The sequence below is a fragment of the Mobula hypostoma genome, chromosome 25, assembly GCF_963921235.1.
Source record: "Mobula hypostoma chromosome 25, sMobHyp1.1, whole genome shotgun sequence".
NCBI classification, from domain to species: domain Eukaryota; kingdom Metazoa; phylum Chordata; class Chondrichthyes; order Myliobatiformes; family Myliobatidae; genus Mobula; species Mobula hypostoma.
Window position 1 is genome coordinate 40426191 of NC_086121.1, and position 19375 is coordinate 40445565.

At 39.7% G+C, this 19375-nt stretch overlaps 1 protein-coding gene across 3 annotated transcripts in view; it reads left to right on the top strand.

The window, feature by feature from the left end:
- mtor (mechanistic target of rapamycin kinase) overlaps positions 1–19375 on the top strand; it is a 343897-nt gene that overhangs the window by 292376 nt on the left and 32146 nt on the right. For all 3 annotated transcript variants that reach the window (XM_063033405.1, XM_063033407.1, XM_063033406.1), the window contains 8 exons: positions 2753–2870; positions 3585–3782; positions 7044–7144; positions 10654–10750; positions 11554–11652; positions 12154–12276; positions 13904–14086; positions 16130–16264. In XM_063033405.1, the coding sequence (XP_062889475.1) occupies positions 2753–2870; positions 3585–3782; positions 7044–7144; positions 10654–10750; positions 11554–11652; positions 12154–12276; positions 13904–14086; positions 16130–16264 (1054 nt within the window). The remainder of the gene's footprint in view (positions 1–2752; positions 2871–3584; positions 3783–7043; positions 7145–10653; positions 10751–11553; positions 11653–12153; positions 12277–13903; positions 14087–16129; positions 16265–19375) is intronic.

The following is a 19375-nucleotide window of genomic DNA, read 5'->3' on the forward strand; positions in this document are numbered from 1 at the left end:
TCTGCTTCCTGTAATTTATATTTAAAAGCTGCTTTGTCCCCTGTATTTTTCTTTATGCATGAGTCACTGACAGCATGCAGCAGATGTAGGTGGGGGTGGGAAGAAAGTGTTGGTGGCACGAGGCACATTAATTGAATTCATTCAAAGATTCAAAGCACATTTATTGTCAAATTATGTACCGAGAATACAACTCTGAGATTTGTCCTCCCACAGGCAACCACGAAGCAAAGAAACAATGGAACCCAATCAAAACGTAAAACACCCAATGTGCAAAACAACAAACCGAATATTAAATATCAAACTAGGAATCCAGTAGTATTTAACTTGGTTCAATTTTTCAGCACCGCACTGCTAGCCCACTACAGGGTGCACAAGGAGCCATTCTTTACTGAAGTGCCCCAGTCCATATCGAATCGCCCCAATCCAAACACTCAAAAACAGCAAAAAAAAGAGTAACCAGAATCCAAAAATGAACCTTAAAGTGCTCCAAAATTAGTCCACAGCCTCACCAATCAATCCTTACAGCATGGAACCCAAGGCCCCTGCAGTCTCCATCAACAGTAGATCGCGAAGAAGACCAGTCAAATGTGGGCAGACGATTCTGAACGCCTGCCCATCCTCCACTCACATCCTTGTCAACTTTAAACTTGCTTGAGGAGAAGCAATGGAGCTGATCATGGGCTCACACCCTGTCTCCAGGCATTCTGGTCTCCTGGCCACACACTACACTCCAAACCTCAATGAACTCCCTCAGAGACAGCAAAGTGCCAGGTCACTCAATTAGCCCAGAAACATACCATCAAACGTAACTCTCAGTTTCCAGTCGCAAGAAATAAAGGAAGTAGTTTCGTGAACTGTCTGCAGGACGTTGCCATTGGTCACGTTGTTCACTGACACCATCTTGCCACTTGAGCGTGAATTGGAAAAGCAACGAGATCCAAGCTTAAGTAACAAGTAATTATTACTTTAGTTTCCTGCTCGAGGGTACAACCTGTGGATTATGATGAAGGATCCTGGACCCAAAATATTAACTTTCTCTTTCCACAAATGCTTCCTGACTTCTAAGTGTTTGCAACATTTTCTGCTTTTGTTCAGATTTCCAGTATCTGCATTTATTTGATTTCCATCCACTACAACAAGTCCTTCACCTGTCTCTCTGAGATTAAGCAATACAACACTGACTGGGATTTACCCTGGGTGGTGGGTTGGCAGGTTCTTGAGTGATAACCCTTCTGTTTATTTGCTTGATCAGGAGAAAGATTATCCAGATAGTTTAGAACTCGTACCACAGAGAATCCTTAAATCCAAGATATTGGGCAAGACATTCTTCCAAAAGCCACACTAAGCTTCTGCAGTTGCACAAAGTTTATTGAAACTTAAAATACCTTGGTGGTGTTGTAGTCCTGTGAAACAGAGCAACCTGCTAACGGCAACTAGCCTTGAACCTTTCCCACCTCCAGGCAGCTCAATGGTCCCTCGACAGCTTATGAAAGCTATTTCAGCTCTTTCTAAACGTTTCCATAATTAAAGAGTCTAAACAGTATTGAATAATTTAAAAGTTAAAAATCATATAAATAAATAAGAGCACTTTTAATATTTTAAATATTAATAATGAATAATATTGAAGAAAACAGCCAAACTACTTCATTTGTAATAGGACTATCCTGGAGACAGTGTAAAACTGAAGAGCCAGATATGAAGTGTCTGGCCCCTGAGTACAATCTGAAATTCACCAGAAACAGTAACTGTGTGTTAGCATCTGAGCCCCACCATGTTTTCAATTGCTGTGCTGCATTGTGCGTATTTAAAGTTAAATCTGTGGAAAAATAGCTTGGAATTTCTTAGCAAAATGAAGCACAATTTAGACCATTAGTCATAAGATATTCTTTAACCTGTAGTTTAAGGAATGTTGCTTCTATTTTAACCTGTATCAAACTAACAGACTTAACTTCTCCTATTGCATGATGCTGGAATTGGTCAGGAACAGCAAATGCAAGCCATATTTTCAGCCTTAGAAATAATTATTAAAATTCTGTCTGTTTATGGGTTGCAAGTCATTCAAAATGATGGTTCAGTTTGGCTGGCTTGTATATCTGCACCTGGTGCCTTTCCTAAACCTGATGCCTTGCCGTTAACTTTGAATTACAAGCATAATACTTGGAATCTATTAAACATTTGTGTGCTAAGTTAAATATGTTTAAAGCAGCCTGTTGCCTTATTTAGGAACATTAGAATTCCCCATGAGCTGAGTGATCATTTTTACACTGACTTCTTCTGCAACAGCAATAATGTTATTTCAGAATGAGCTCGGGATTGTTTTTGTCAGTTTATTCTAACCTGCTTTGCTTTGTAGAGGTATGTTTATTAATTTTTAATTACTTTGTTGTTCAATAATACACTGCTCATGGAGAAACATAATTAGTGAAAACAATTTCACTCAATTTGTCATTGTGATGATCTATAACAGAGCACCTTTGAATCCACAGCATTACCTGACATTCCTCAGCTACACTGTACTAATATTTACTCTACTGTTGTGTTCTATTTTTATCCCTTTTGTTCTTAGTTTGCTAAATGTTAGAATTCTAGTTCTGAAAATTCAGACAAATGAACATTTCATAGCTGTTAATGAAGTGGGTCCTGAGAAAGAAATAGAAACAGAATAAACAAGAATGCAGTGAAGCCAGTTTTGAAAATAAATAATTCCAGATTTATTATGTCTTCAAAATAAATGGCCTATATTTGTTTCCAGATGTTTCCTAAAGCTGGGGGAATGGCAGCTAAACTTGCAGGGAATCAACGAGAGCACTATTCCTAAGGTTCTTCAGTATTACAGTGCTGCCACAGAGCATGACAGGAGCTGGTACAAGGTGAGCTTAAATCTAACCTAAAGCATTTTACATTTGCTCAGCTATGGAATAATGCAGCTTTTCACAGGCTGTGTACCACTTGCTCACAACACTCCTACTTTTGTGTCATCAGTTATCTTTGGGCCCTGAGTGTGGGACAGTAACTCTATTATGCCACCTTCCAGCCTCTGCCAGTGGAGCCCTGTTAAAAAGTGTGCCCCATGTGGGTGTCAGGTAATAGCTGTGAAACCTCCAGTCATTAAGCAGCTTTTGACGTAGGTTGACCTATGTCCTTTAGAATGATCCTTTGATTGGAATTGTAGCGGTCTGCCTGACATCCGTCACTTATCTGAGGAGTGTTTCAATAGGATCAATAGAAGAAGGAAGAAGATTGTCAGAAAGATTATTCTCTTTCCTCAGCTACTCTTGAAGGCTATTTAGCCCATCAGCAGAGCAAGCCAATCAGACCCATTACCCCACCCCCGTTTTTCTTGTTGCTATTCACCCTACTCTGTCTCATGTCCATTAGCTCCTCGATGGGTTTTTGACAAATTAGAGTCGCCAATGAACTTCAAAATAAATGTAAGTAAAAGACAACAGAATTAACTGCTGTGTCTCCATACTCAGCTAGTGTGCAGGTATATTAGTTCTGAAGGGGATCAGTTCTAAAGCATTGGATCAGAATCATTTCGTTTGGTACAAATTCACCTTATCCCTTCTGTTCTCCGTTTTCAGGCATGGCACGCCTGGGCTGTGATGAATTTTGAAGCAGTTCTCCATTACAAGCATCAGAACCAAACTCGCGATGAGAAGAAGAAACTCAGGCACGCCAGTGGAGCCAGTGCAACGAGTGAGGCCAGTAACAGTGAGAGTGAGGGTGACAGCAATGAAAATAGCCCTGTGCCATCCCCATTACAGAAGAAAGTTAACGAGGTAACGACATCAGTTATTCAATCCTCGAAAGAAATTACAGGTTTGCTTGTGTAAAAATTGGTGGAGTGGTGGATAGTGGGGAAAATTGTCAAAAGATTCAGCAGGAGAGAGATCAGATTACAATATGGACAAAAAATAGCAGATGCAGTTTAATCCGACAATCATCAAGTGTTGCACTTTGAGAGCTCAAATGTAAGCGGAAAGAACAGGCCATCCTTGTGTTAGGAATGCCCTACCTTTGGCTCTTGTACATTAGAATAAGCTCCTGAAATATTGCTAAATATAAAGGCTGTCTCTTTCTCTTTCTCCCCCGTCTCTCACTGTTCCCCTGCCCCGCCCACCTTCTCTCATCCCAATATCTACCTGCATTGCACTTTCTCTGTGGCTGTTACACTCCTTTCTGCATTGTTATTGTTGTACCTTATACTATCTCAATACGTTGTCATGAACTGATCTTATACAATACACGCTTTTCACTGTACTTCAGTACACATGACGAGAATATCCCAATTCCAATTTCAATTTGCAGCAATATGGTGGACGTTTACAATATCACAAACAAGAGCAAATCTGAGATGTTGGAAATCCGAGCAGCACACACAAAATGCTGGAGGAACTCAGCAGGCCAGGTAGCATCTATGGTAAAAAAAAAATAAATAATAAATAAATCAACGTTTCAGGCTGAAACACTTTGGCAGCACAGGTTGCCGAAGTCTTGCCGAAGGGTTTCAACCCAAAATGTCAGCTGTCCTTTTTTCCATAGATGCTGCCTGGCCTGCTGAGTTTACAATATTGAGTGATTTTATGTATATTTTCCAATTTATGGACAAAACTAATTTATGGATGTCTCTGTAAGTGGAACTCATTCATTACAGTAAATGGTAGGACCCTGACAAACATAGGTACAGAGTGTAAGTCCCTGAAAGCAGCAATAGATAGGGTGACACAGAAGGTGTGCTACACACTTGCCCTTTTTGGTCAGGGCATTGCGTGTAAAAGTTAAAAAGTCAACTTTGGTTGGGCCACATTTGGAGTATCGTCTGCAGTTCTAGTTGCTGCATTAGAGGAAGGAAATGGAAGCTTTGGAGAGAGAACAGAAGAGGTTCACCAGGATGTTGCCTGGATTAGAGAGTAGTAGCTATAAAGAGGGGCTGGACAAACTTTGATTGTTTCTCTGCAGCATCAGAGGCTGAGGGACAACCTGATAGAAGAAGGTTTTTCCTCAGGTTGGAAATGTCAAAAACTAGATGGCATAATTAACGTCGGGGAGGGAGTTTAAAAGAGATGTGCAAGGCAAACAACAGGAATTCTGCAGATGCTGGAAATTCAAGCAACACACATAAAAGTTGCTGGTGAACGCAGCAGGCCAGGCAGCATCTCTAGGAAGAGGTGCAGTCGACGTTTCAGGCCGAGACCCAAGGCAAATTGTTTTATTCAGAGAGTGGTCGGTGCCTGAAATTTAATACCACGGTGGTGGTTGAAGCAGATATGATAGTATCATTTAAGATTCATGAACAATCAGGGAATGGACAATATAGAATTGAGAATCATGTGAAAGCAGATGTTCTTAGGTTAAATTGACATCATGGTTAGTACAGAGAAGCCTGTCCCTATGCTTTAAATTTCCAGTAAGTGCATTTTCCATAATACTACAGCATAACATCATTGTACAAGCCGTACAAAAAGAAATGAGTAAGACAACCAGATTTTGGAAAGGAGAGCTACTTCTAAATGTAGCTTTGCAGTATCATTAACATAACTCCAAACACTCCACAGAATATATTATCATTTTGATGCATCACCTATTATATTAAAAATGCAGCACCTATTCTGTACCTGCATAGAGCAATGTGAAGTTATATTATGATCATTATATTCTTAGCATGCTTCAAATCATTAAAGCTGTAGCTGTTCCTGAGTTGGGGGAAGAATTTTGGCTAGTGCATTCTGCAAGGCTTGTAAAAAGGCACATGAATATACAGAGTGTGGGGAGGGGATAGGGACCACGTGTAGGTAGATTGGTTCAGGTGTTATTAGCTTAATTAGTTCATTACAGCATCGGCTGAACTGCCTGTCCTGTGCTGTTCAATGTTCTAACAAAAAGGGAGGTTATCTGACTCATGGTGTCTACACTGGTTCCTATAGCAACCTCATTAATCCTGTTTCCCCACATTGCTCAGGAATTATCCTTTCTCATATGCCCATGCGTACCCCCTCATTCTCCTCTCAGGTATCTCCAGTACAGGTCGTTTAGAGCAACCACTCAACCGAACAACTGGCAAGTTGTCGCAGTGTGGGGGAAACCCAACTGGTCAGAGGAAGAACATGCAGATAGCATTGGTCCCAGACACTACCTCCGTCTCTGGTGCTATGAGAAAGCTGCAATATGTGCACTGTTCCAACTTAGCAGGTGGATATCTGCCTGACTGACAAAACTCCAAGCAATGTGGCACTGGATTGCAAGCTTGTGCTGGTAAAACTGCTCCATTGTTCTGACAGAGTATCCAGATGCAAGACCAATCCCGGAGAACAGATTTGGTGATCTAACCCATTGGCTCAGTTAAAGATGTAGTTCCTTGCTGGCTGTTCTTAGCAAATGTTGATAATCCAGTATGCTCAGGAATTTGATACCAGACAGATTTTCCGAGCTATTGGTTGTTACTCCTATTCCTTCCAATTCACTGTTTTTAGAAGTTGTACTCTCTGATGAAAGATCCAATAAACCCAGTGTATTTAACAAGAGTGCGAGAACAGAGGTCCCAGTGAGCTGAAAGAGAGCATGGTAAACGTAACTTGCTGAACCATCAGATTTTCCAAATAGTTGGAGTCTTTATTTATCTATTTGGTTAATTGGTCTTGGAAAATTGTCCTTTGCTTAGGCTAGGATTACTTTGTGGGACTGCTGGATGACGTGGCTTGAAGGGCTGGAAGAGCCTATTCTGCACTGTGTCTCCGTAAATAGTTGGAGTCTTATTGTACAAGGGAATATGAGATCAATAACTTCTTTTACTTTGCAGTTGAAGTTTCGCTTCTGATTTTTAAATAGTCCTTTCCATCTTTTGAGAGCATTGAAAAATATTAAAGAGAATAGAATTTAAATAAAATTGTTTACACAGCAACATGGCATCTTGTTTACCCCTGTGGAGATACTTATGTCTATTAACTGATCTTTATTGTACTGTGAGGAGCAGACGTGATGGGTTCAATGGTCACATTTTGTCTTACGGTTTTATGGTAAATATTTTCTGTACATTTGTATAGGAACTATCAAAGACATTGCTGCTGTACACAGTGCCTGCTGTTCAAGGCTTCTTCCGCTCCATTGCTCTCTCAAGAGGCAACAACCTGCAGGATACACTCAGGTAAGAAGAAGCAGAAATCCTGTTAAAAGATTTTTACAATGATTTGCAGAAGTAATTAGTGTAATTAGAAATAATCACAGGCTTTAAAAGCAAAACCTCAGCTTTTAACCAGTATTGATATTCCACTCTTGTTTCAGTATTTTAATTTATTTAATATTTGTGAGAGCTGCACAATTATTCAACAGCAAGTTGCTCATGGTCAATGAACATGACTAAGGTAACTGAAAGGAGACACTTCTGGTTTTCTCTGATGGTCTTATCCCAATCGTTAAGACTCCGGCTCTGACCTGTGATCTGAGACTCAAACTGAATTGGAGAGTAAACACAACGGTAGTTGCATCCTCTCAGGGCCACAAAGGTTAAAAGGAATGTAAACAAGTTTCTCCTGTTCTCTGTTTAGTCATCGCATGGACTACAAATAAACATGGGCACTGGCTATGTCTGGTATTCCCTTTCCTGAAGACTCAGTAATGTGTAGGTTACTGACTAGATAAGATCACAAGCTGATCAAGTTCAAATTTAACTGTCATGCAACCATACATGAACACCTGTGAATAAAGCCAAACAAAACAACGTCTCTCCAGAGCGAAGGTGCAAAACACAGTACACAGCACCAGGCGTATACAGCCCATATAATTACCATAGCAGTAAACGTCCAGTCACACAAAAATACTTTTAAAATAATCGGCAAGGTACCAAAAGATTGCTACGGATCTTATCATTGGTAAGATTCACAGTTGTAAAATGGAGAGTGAATGTTGGGACTGCTGTTTAATAGCAAACTTAATGAAGTTCACTGTGAAATGAAAGCATCTGATTTACAAGTGAGCTTCTGAATTCTGAATTGCCGTCATTTGCAGCCATAGGAAATCTTCATAATTCATTTGCAATAATAGTGCAATTGGAAATCTGTTTTTCCCACAGAAGCCCCTTTGTTCTCAGAAGTGATTTGCCCATATCTTACAGTTGTTTCCTGTACCCCTGATAGAAACCATTCCAAGGTGTCAGTTCCTGAAACAAATTTTGTTTAAGTAGAAACAGCTTGACCACATCTTGCAAATAAAGCCTCAGCAAAACATTTACAAGAATTCTTTTATTTCTCTATCGGAAAATGGCTGCAAAGATTAGAAATGCAATCCTGAAGTTGATTATTTTTTAGTATGTTCACAGGTGTGCTGGCACCACATATGCATATGCTCCCTGTTTGTTTGAGGATGTTCTGCTTCCAGATGGCATTCGCTGGAATTTTCAGAGCTGATCACATGCTGGAGTTGGAAAAATACTATGAAACCTTCAAGCCAAACCAGGCTCAGGAATATTCCTGAATGAGGATAATTTGAGAGCTTTGGGTATCTAGGCTGGAGGCATTCTATAGTAGAGCCTTGTATCAGAGATTTTGCTTATACTTTGAAATTCCAGTATTCTGCCCTTTAGGTGAAATTTAGAATAGTCACTTGTTTCAGCTTGAATGCTGTCGGAGGAAAGCAGCATCCATCATCAAGGACCCCCACCAACACAGGTCATGCTCTCTTCTCTCTGCTGCCATCAGAAAGAAACTACAGGAGCCTCAGGACTCGCACCACCAGGTTCAGGAACAGTTATTACCCCTCAACCGTCAGGCTCTTGAACCAGTGGGGATAACTTCACTCAACTTCACTTGCCCTATCATTGAACTGTTCCCACAATCTGTGGACCCACTTTTAAGGATTCTTCATCGCATGTTCTTGATACTTATTACTTATTTATTATTATTATTTCTTTTGTGTTTGCACAGTTTGTTATCTTTATCACATTGGTTGTTTGTGTGCCCTGTTGGGTGCGGTCTTTCATTGATTCTGTTATTGTTCTTGAATTTACTGAGTATGCCCGCAAGAAAACAAATCTCAGGGTTGTATCTGGTGACAAATATGTACTTTGATAATAAGTTTGCTTTGAACTTTTTTTCTGCTTTCTATTGTATTTGAATGCTTATAACGCTCATTTTTATAAGGATGACATCTAGTGAGTTCTCTCAGTAGTTCAGTTAAGAACAGTTCACCTATTTTCCAAATATAACATGAGGCATTTATAAACAAAATTTTCCGTAGTAAAAAAAATTTCAAAGTCAGAATTCTTAATATGTTTTTGCTGCTCATGCACCCTGCATTATTAAAAATCACTGGATAATTTCCTTAAACAAATTTCTGATGTTACTGGGTTAACACTGGATCTTTGTCTTCACTAGCTGTATCACAGTAGGAGAAGGCAGCTTCAGAAGAGGGAATTAAAGACTGATGCTTTGTTGTCATTGTAATGAGTGGAGAAATCTTCAGAGGATAAAGCTATATTTGATTTGAATGTCATGTTTTCATGTGAGGATGATTCATAAGTGTAAAATCAAATACATTCCTTCCTTTGCCTTTAGTTTATGATCAATAGTGACCTTAGTTGAAAACTATAAAAAAAGACAATCTGATTTCTTGCTTACTTTAGTTTTTTTAATCATAGTCTTTCAGATACAGTATTCTTAATTAAGGAACATGGATGCTTCTATCCAGACTCGGATTTATTGCCTATTCCTAATTTTCACTGAATTCAATTAGTAACAGCCAATCACATTGATATGTGTCTGCAATCACAAATAAAGCATACTTGTCAAGGCCTGAACATCCTTTTCCACAAGGACAATTGCTCAAAAATTCAAAAACAAAGGAAGGTATTTGATTGGTACACTTATTAATGTTATTATGTTTACTTACCTTAAATTTAATCTGCCTCCCCTATGCCCTTACCCCATGCCCAACATGCCTCACAAAACGGGGAAAGAAGCTTTTCTTATTAATTTTCCTTCATATATTTGAGCAAATCTTTCAGATTTTCTGTTAACCTTTCTGTTTCAATGGGGACAAAAATGAAACAGGCACAGTATGTCTTGGGAATGATGAAGGTTATATAATTGAGGTAAATAGTGGTGGTATGAATATAAAGTTAACCAAATGACAAGAACTTACTGTTTACTCATAAACAAATGTGGAGCTCATGACAGATTTGAGATTATTTACTCAGTAAATATTTTAAAATACTTCCATAAGGTTGGTTTGTGATTAATTATTGCAGCAATGGATCCATGTCTCCTTCTGTGATGCCTTCTGTGGTCTTCAGTGTGACATAAGCCAGTCTGTTAAGTTTTGCAGTATAAAGCCATATCCAGCAGTTTCTGGATTCTGATATTTCCTGTATTTATTTGTGCAAGGACATCACAGTTAGTCAGCAGAGAAAATTTTCATTTTTCAAGTCAACTGGATTTGAACTTAAAATTCAGTGGCTGTCACTAATATGATGTAGCGCCTCTTCCTAACAAACTATTGTAGAATAGTAGAACATTTATGATATAGATTGCAGAGGAACACCATTCAATGTTGTGTTTGTGCTTGTGCTGGTCAAAAAAACACCTTCCAGGAATTGGCCCTTTAATTGTTTCTGATGATAAGTTCTGATAATGACACTTTAATATCTTTTCCTTCGTATAGAGTTCTAACGCTGTGGTTTGATTACGGACACTGGCCTGATGTGAATGAAGCTCTGGTTGAAGGAATCAAAACTATTCAGATTGACACCTGGCTTCAGGTACACAAGCTGCTTATGGTTGGTCAGTGCTTTCATCAGAATGTGCATCGATAAAAATAACTATTTACTATATTGGAGGGTATAGTTCATGGAGTGAATTAAAATGTTACAAAGGCTTGGTAGATCCATTAACACATGAATGATAAGAATGAATGTCCTTTGGAAATGTCAGCATACCATCCACTTTGTACAACCTGCAATCCAGCATTTGTGTCTGCTTGGTCTGTTGAAGAAGCAAATATGTTTAAGTTGTAATTTTTTAATCTGCTTATTTTCTATTCACCTTTTCATTATGTGCAACTATACATACTACTGTCTTTTAGCTACACAACATGATCTCAGTAAAAGAAGACATGCAGGGATATGGGTACCTGGAGTGAAAGATGATACCTGACAACATGCAGTATGGGGAAAGTCCAGACTTATGAATTTTTTTTCTGGTTGGGGAGGTGACCAGTGTTTAGTATTAGTAAACATGATCTTTATGAGTATTTGCCAGTAGCACAGCTATGGAATTTTTGACCTGCACCAAGTTTGAACCAAGTAAGGTTTTGTGTTTAATCCTTTGTATTAATTATTTTGCTGGAAGGTGCTCTCATGAGTTTTGGTTGAGGATATGCTCTCATTTCTGATGTTACCAGGTTACATTGAATGCTTGCACTCTCTAGCTGTATCCAAGTAGGAGACAGCAACTTCCAAAGAGGGAATTATAGGTGGACAAGGGTGAAGAAGAGAAATGTTTGCAGTGAAGTTACAAATCTATTTACCTTATTTATTTGTTTTAACTTGGTGACTTTTTATAGGTAATTCCCCAACTCATTGCGAGGATTGACACTCCGCGTGCATTAGTGGGGCGACTTATCCATCAGCTTTTAACTGACATTGGTAGATACCACCCCCAGGTAATCAATGCGACAGTTACTTCCTTTACTTTCCAAACAACAGTTGCAAAGTTTAGATGCCAGTTTATGTCTACAAATAGTGCATTCAATTTGTCTGGCAACAAATGCTATTTTTAAAAATTAATGTTTCTTAACAATGCAATGGAATATAATACATCTGCAATAAAACTCAGTATAGTTTGTTTGTATATAATTCATCTGCTTTATATATAGCATTAGCTTTGATCAAGTGTTTGTGCAGATGAAAAAGTACACTTGAAGAAGTGACGGATGCATCAAACAAAAAGCATAATGTCTGCTATTCAGAGTCAATCAATTGCACTCTCAGTAACTTTTCAAAAAGCGAAGTTCCTTCTATTATCATTTGCTTTGATTGTGACCAAAGCGCATGAGAGTCATTCTGTGCCATTTCTAGTATGTATCATATTATGTGGAAGGTTATAATTTTCTTTCTACATTTTGATTTGTTCCCTTTATTGATGTGTTCTTTTAAAATTACAGGCATTAATTTACCCACTTACCGTCGCTTCCAAATCCACTACACCAGCTCGACATAGTGCTGCTAACAAGATCCTGAAGAATATGTGTGAGCACAGCAACACACTAGTGCAACAGGCCATGATGGTGAGCAAATCCTGCATTTTAACGAGCAGTATTTCAGAGTGAAAATCTGTTTATGTTTGATTAACTTATTTCCCCAAATCGGAAAAACCTGTTCCAGTTCTGTCTCTAAATCTAAAAGGAGCACGCCAAAGCAAAAAGAATGGTCTTTGTGCACGAAACAACATATTGTACACCATTTCAGCTTAGAATCTTTGTCAGCAACAGTGTCTTGATTCTTTCTGTAGTGTCTTCATGGCTCTGGTATCTTAAATTTACTATTGTTGTGATTGAACTTTTCTATAAAGCCTGGAAACATTTGTACTGTATATCAAGTCTTGTGTTCCACTGAGCTGGCTGATATGGCCATAGTGTTGCCCACTACCAATGATTTGTCATTTACTGAGATAAAGGCATTGCCCAGGGTTGCATTTCCTGAAAATTGTTCATAATCTGAACTGTTTATAAATCAAAAATGAACAAGAACAGTGTATTGGAGAGAATCACTGAAGCGGTAGTGATCAGAGAGCAAGCAGGTACAGGAAGAATAGCCATCAACCAGTCTCATCGACTCAGTGAGTGAAGAAGTGAGTCTACTCTGTGCTTCCAGCTCTACTTACCTCAACCCACCTTGGATTGTTGCAGAACTTGGGTGGTCGGGGTGAAGGCACGTGGCAACACCCCACCAGAAATGCTAACCAGTCTACCAAGTGGCCGCTCAGATGTACGAGGTGTTCACAGGTTAACTGTTCATAATCTGAAGAGGATCTGTATATTTTCAGCAATATCCCAAGTTCCTAGCAAAACAAAAAGGCTTATTTAAGTTTTTATTATACATTTGAAAGAATGCTGGTAGAGAATTCAGTCGGATTCCCCTATATATAAAACTAAAATACTGTGAATTGACAACCTGCTTACAATACTCCATAAATCTGGGATTAGGAAAACAAAGTTAAGTTCATGTCTGAAATTGACAGAATGATAATATTAATTGTACAAGAAAATGAATTGTCTGGAAATGGCTACCGGGGAAGGTTCCTGATATTTGATAGTCAGTAATGTCCTAAATATTTTTGAATTTCATGCTAAGTCCTTCAGGGAAACTAATGCTCAATAATGTGATGTATTTTATTGCAGTTAAGTTGAGCTTTGGTGAGGCTACGTACATCTGGAGTATTGTCTACAGTTTGATCTCTTTACCTAGAAAAAGATATACTTGTCATAACAAGAGTGTAATGGAGATTCAATATGTGGGTCCCAGGGATACTGGGTTTGCTACATGAGAAGAGAAAGGCTGTTTAAGACGAGATACATTTTCTTTTTGCAGGCCTTGATAAATCTGTTGAGTTTCTTTTTACCTGGAATAATTTGGGGATAATGTAGGAAGACAGTGTTGTGGTAGAAGATCACCCATGAAGTGGATATGTGGCAAAGGAAGTTCAAGGGCCATGGCCTTCTGCTGTTCTAATTCTTATGTTCTTGTATTTTTGTGACGTCCCTGGTTTCTGTGCAAAGATACTGTAAAAAAAAATGTCAAAGGCTAAAATCATACATTTCTCCAAAAGACATTACCTTACTGGTTTGGAATATGACTCCTGCTCATTGTATCTGTATAACATGACCATCTCTTTTATACTTTGCTATATTTCAGGTGAGTGAGGAACTGATTCGAGTTGCCATCTTGTGGCATGAAATGTGGCATGAGGGCTTGGAGGAAGCATCGAGACTTTACTTTGGAGAGAGAAATGTTAAAGGAATGTTTGCGGTTCTGGAGCCTCTGCATGCCATGATGGAACGGGGGCCTCAAACTCTCAAGGAAACCTCCTTCAACCAGGTACTGAGCAAACCGTAACAAGCCTAATTTGTGAAGTAATCTGCACTGGAGTTTGTTCTGCTCAAAATTCTCTGAACATCAACATTGCAGTATAGGTGTTGGATTGTGTGGAGTTGTGTTCTGCGGGGTGAAGTATAAATCTTGACCATTACTTCCTCCATTCTTTTGAAAAAAATCATTCTGCATTTTGTGTAATGTATTTTATCAAACAGCTTCTCCAATTCAGTTACATGTTTTTTTCATAAACCATTAAATAATTTCATACTTTAACCTCTTAAACCTCTTAAAATAGTAAGTGTACTTCCTATAAACAAATCGCATAAGACTTTTTTTAAATCTTGAAAAAAAATAGTGGAAGTACGTGCAAGTTGGGAGGCTGGGTGCAATTGGGATACAAGTACCACAGTTTGTTTCTAAAGCAAGGAAGATCTGCTTCCTGTCAGCATGTCCATCGAGGTTGTGGCTCAGAATGAGTTTTTTTTAGATTTGTATGATGGGTTTGGGGACAGAACAAGTAGTTAAGTGTTAGGTTAGTGTTTAGGGTCAAGGATAAGGGAGAGTTAGAGGTTGGGGGCAATAAATAAAGAGTCAGGGACAGGAGCTGGTGTTTGGAGTCCAGGTCAAAATCTCTACTGTCAAAGGTGAACAATCTCAGAAGGAAGGCATTGAAGAAGGAGACTGGCGATCCATTCTTTGGTAAGTCCCAAGTTGAAGATCTGTGTGGATTCAGAGGTCGAGGTCCAAAGGTCAAAATCCCATGATCATTGAGTCCTGGAGTCGATATCCAGAGGTCAGTGAAGCTAAAAGTTGAATCTGGTGGTCAGTGAATACAAAGATCAGCGAATCTTGAGATTGAAGCCTGAAGGTCAAAGACAGAAGTCATTAAGTCTAGACAATGAGTTCCAAAGGTTGAATCCTCTGTGTCGGCTTCTCCGGAGCTCAGAGGCATGATGCCTGTGTGTCCAGGTCAGGGATTAGAGGCCTGGAGGCAACCTGACCTGGGTTTGGAGGCCTGTGTGTGTGAGTGGGGATGGATTTGTGGTGGGCCTTGTGTTTGGCTATTGCTTATGTTGTTCTGCTGAACATTGTGGGCATTCTATGTTGACATCGGAATGTGTAGTGACGGTTGCAGGCTGCCCCACTACGTCCTTCAGTGTTGGTTGTAAATACAAACAATGTGCATTGCACAAATCCGAATCTGACTCGAGCCAGGGAACAACGTCTTCACATTTAGCCAGGGTAACCTGCCACCTAGTGGATTATATGTTTACTTTGTTTTTAAAAAAGTATGTGTTCATTCACTTTAAATTATTGGGATACAGTCTGTGCATGACTTGGAAGAATTGTATAATAAAATTAAATTATACAATTTGTTTGATACATGTGTGTTAAAGTTTGAAGAAAGGATATTAACCTGAAACATTAAGTCTGTTTTTCTCTCGGTCGATGTGACCTGCCTTACTAAATGTTTCCAACATTTTCTGCCTTTACTTCAGATCTCCTGCAGCTCTAGTCTTTGTTTTTCAAGAATGTTGTGAGTTGATTCAGTGAATGAAATTACGAAGCTGAAATGCTAGCTCTCTTGTTTCTTACGCTTTAGATGCTGACTGACATCCAAAGTACTTATAATCTTTTCTCTGTTTATCTCAGATTTCAAGCACCTATGTTCAGTTTTGCTTTTCACTTAACAGTGAATGATGTGCTGTTCTCTCCTTCTTTAAATATATTTCAACATGCTGAACAATGGCTGTCAATAGTACAGGTTTCCATTTCACTTGTCAGCAATAGTATCGCCGTATCCACTGCAAATCGATGATTATTTCAGCATTGAATTTTTTAACATTTTCAAGGAAAATCTGTGGCATTCTTTCCCATCTTGAACTATCTCCGTAGATATAAAACTCTAATTTTGTACATCTGAAGCAGCTATTTGGATCTGAGGCGGTGTTGTGAATGAAATCATCCACTTTGGTAAATCATCAATGTTTGGTAGAGTTTGAGGAGGAGGCAGCTTAACAAACTGATAAAGTTATCTTTTGACAGGCATACGGCAGGGACTTGATGGAGGCTCAGGAATGGTGTAGAAAGTACATGAGATCGGGAAATGTAAAGGACCTCACCCAAGCTTGGGACCTTTACTATCACGTGTTCCGACGGATTTCAAAGCAGCTGCCCCAGGTGTGTTCTGGTTTCCGGACATTGCCAGTACTACCTTTGTGTTTTGGTATAAAGCATTGCTCATGAACACAGTTGTACTAGTGATATTTGATGAATGCCTGTGCACATTAAACAGTATTTACTCTTCAGAATGATTACTCATTCAGGAAGAACGTATACTTAAGAAGTACCATACATAGCAAGCAATTGCAAACTAATATTTTGCAGTATTTAAATTTTCCCTTGAGGAAACCATGCTGAGTACAGCCTATTTTATCATGTGCCTTTTTCGTTGACTTCAACATCCACTGTGGTCAAACTAACTGGCCTATAGTTTCCTTTCTTCTGCCTCTCTTCCTTCTTGAAGAGTTGAATACGATCTCTTCGGCTACCTCTTTCAGAACTCTGGGATGTGCACCATCTGGTCCAGGTGACTTATCTACCTTCAGACCTTACCGTTTCCCAATAACCTTCTCTCTAGAAATGGTAACTTCACACACTTCATGACCCCTGACACCTGGAACTTCCACCATTCCTCTAGTGTCTTCCACAGTGAAGACTGATGCAAAATGCTTATTCAGTTCATTTGCCATTTCGTTGTCCTCCATTACTAGCTCTCGAGCATCGTTTTCCAGCAGTCCAATATCCACTCTTGCCTCTCTTACACGTTATGTATCCAAAGAAACTTTTGGTATCCTCTTTAATATTATTGAATAGCTTTCTTTCATATTCCATCTTTACCTTCTTAATGACTTTTTTCGTTGCCTTCTGTTGGTTTTAAAAAGCTTCCCAAATCTCTAACTTCCCAGTAATTTTGCTCTATTATGTGCCCTCTCTTTGGCTTTTATGTTGGCTTTGACTCCTCTTATTCGTCAGGGTTGTGTCATCTTTCCTTCAGAATACTTCTTCCTCTTTGGGATATATACATCCTGTGCCTTCCAAATTGCTTCCAGAAATTCCAGCTGTTGTCCCTGCCAGTATTCTTTTCCAATCAGTTCTGGCCAGCTCCTCTCTCATGTCTGTGTACTTCCGTTTACCCCACTGATACATCCAAGGCTACGTCCACACTAGACCAGATAATTTTGAAAACACCGGTTTCACGTAAAAATGATAGGCATTCACACCAGGCGATTTTGAAAATACCTCCATCCACATTGAAACAGGTATTTGGGCGAATCTCCTCCTACCAGGCATGCGCAGGACACATCTATAGAAAACAAGCGAAGAGGAAACGGTATACTTAGCGCGCGTTTGTCCAGTTACAGACTAGAAAAACTTAAAAGGAAATTGCCAAACGATGGATAGCTGTTGGCTCTCGCGCAGGAGGACTTAAAACTAAAAAAGCAAATACTGGAGTGTATGGAGACAACCGGCAGGGAGTTCACAGACAGTATGACCCGGCTGACAACAAACATTGAAAAACTGTCCAACTCTGTTGCAGAGGGATTTGCAATGATGAGGAATATGATGGCTCCCCCCCAGTACTTTTCACCGCCACAATACCAGCCTCACAGCCACTACAATAGCTACACATACGGACACACAGACCCGTGGGTGGCCCCACCAGCATCTTCCCCACTCCCACAGAGGGGTCACCCTGGAAACATTTCCTACAGCCATAGTCTCTTCACCAATGAAAGGGTCAACAGGTTTTTAAAAACCTCCGGTTACCCCGTATGCACTACAATGCCCAGGGTGTAATCCAGTACCAACCTGATTTTCCCAATCTACCTGCATATCGAAGTCCCACATGACTATTGTAACATTGCCCTTTTGTCATCCATTTTCTATCTCCTGTTGTAATTTGTAGGGCACATCCTGACTACTATTTGGGGGTTTGTCTACAACTCACTTCAGGGTCTTTTTACCTTGCAGTTCTTCAAAACTTTTCGACCCTTTGTCACCTCTTTCTAATGATTTGATTTAATTTTTTGCCAACAGTGCAACGCCACTCCCTCTGCCTTCTGGCCTATCTTTTCAATACAATGTGTATCCTTGGACATTAAGCTCCCAGCTATAATCTTTCAGCCATGATTCAGTGATGCCTTCAACTTCATACTTGCCAATCCACAACTGTGCTGCAAGTTCATCTATTGTATTCCATACACTACATGCATTCAAATACAGCACCTTCAGTGCTGTATTCACCCTTTTCGATTTTGTCTACCTTTTACGTTGCAACTCATCCTGTTGACTACAATTTTGCCCTATCATCAGCCTCTCCTTGCTAAACCAGCTACCTTATCTTCAGGACTATTGTCCGTTTTCCTACATTACTTCTTGCATTGAAGTATAAGCAGCTCTGGACACTAGTCGCACCATGCTCAACCTTTAGATTCCTAACTTTGTCTGACGTCCTACCAACATCTGCTTCCACAGCCTCTCCACTAACTCTTCTGGCACTCTGATTTCCATCTGCCTGGAGTTCATCCAGTTCCAGCTCCAACTCTTTAACTTGGTTTGTTAGAAGCTGCTGCTGGATGCACTTCTCGCAGTTGTAGTCTCCCTGGAGATCTCCCTGCCTTCCCACATCCCGCAAGAGGAGCATTTCACTATCCTGCCTAACACCTCTATTGCCTTAGCTGAGCAGATATAAAGAAGAGAAGGGAAAAAATAACGGTGAGCTTTTCTTTCCTTTGCTTTCTCTGACTGAAGCCTCGAAGTGCTAAAGGCTCAAGATCACCACTCTGACGATGGCCACTGCACTTACTCCCACCTTCCTTTAACTTGCTGTTACTATTCAATTCCAAACGCTGATTACTCGCTGGTCAAAGCTTTTTTTTGCTGCCACAATCTGCTTTGAAGCTTGGGCCGTGGACCTGATTGAAATCCTCTCCTCTCGAAACTTCTGATGTCTGGATTGACCACTGGTGAAAGCTCTTTTGCTGTTACAACCTGCTGCTGCCTTCATCCTCAGGCACTCGGCCTGATTGAAGACTCTCCTCCCCAAATTTCCGATGTCCAGATCGGTCACTGGTCTAAGCACTTTTTAAATGTAACTGCATAAGACCATTCAGTACTGTATACGAGCAGAATTAGGCCATATGGCCCATCAAGTCTGCTGTACCATTTCATCAAAGCTGATCTATTTCCCCCTCAGCCCAAATTTCCAGCTACCTTCTCCCCGTTATC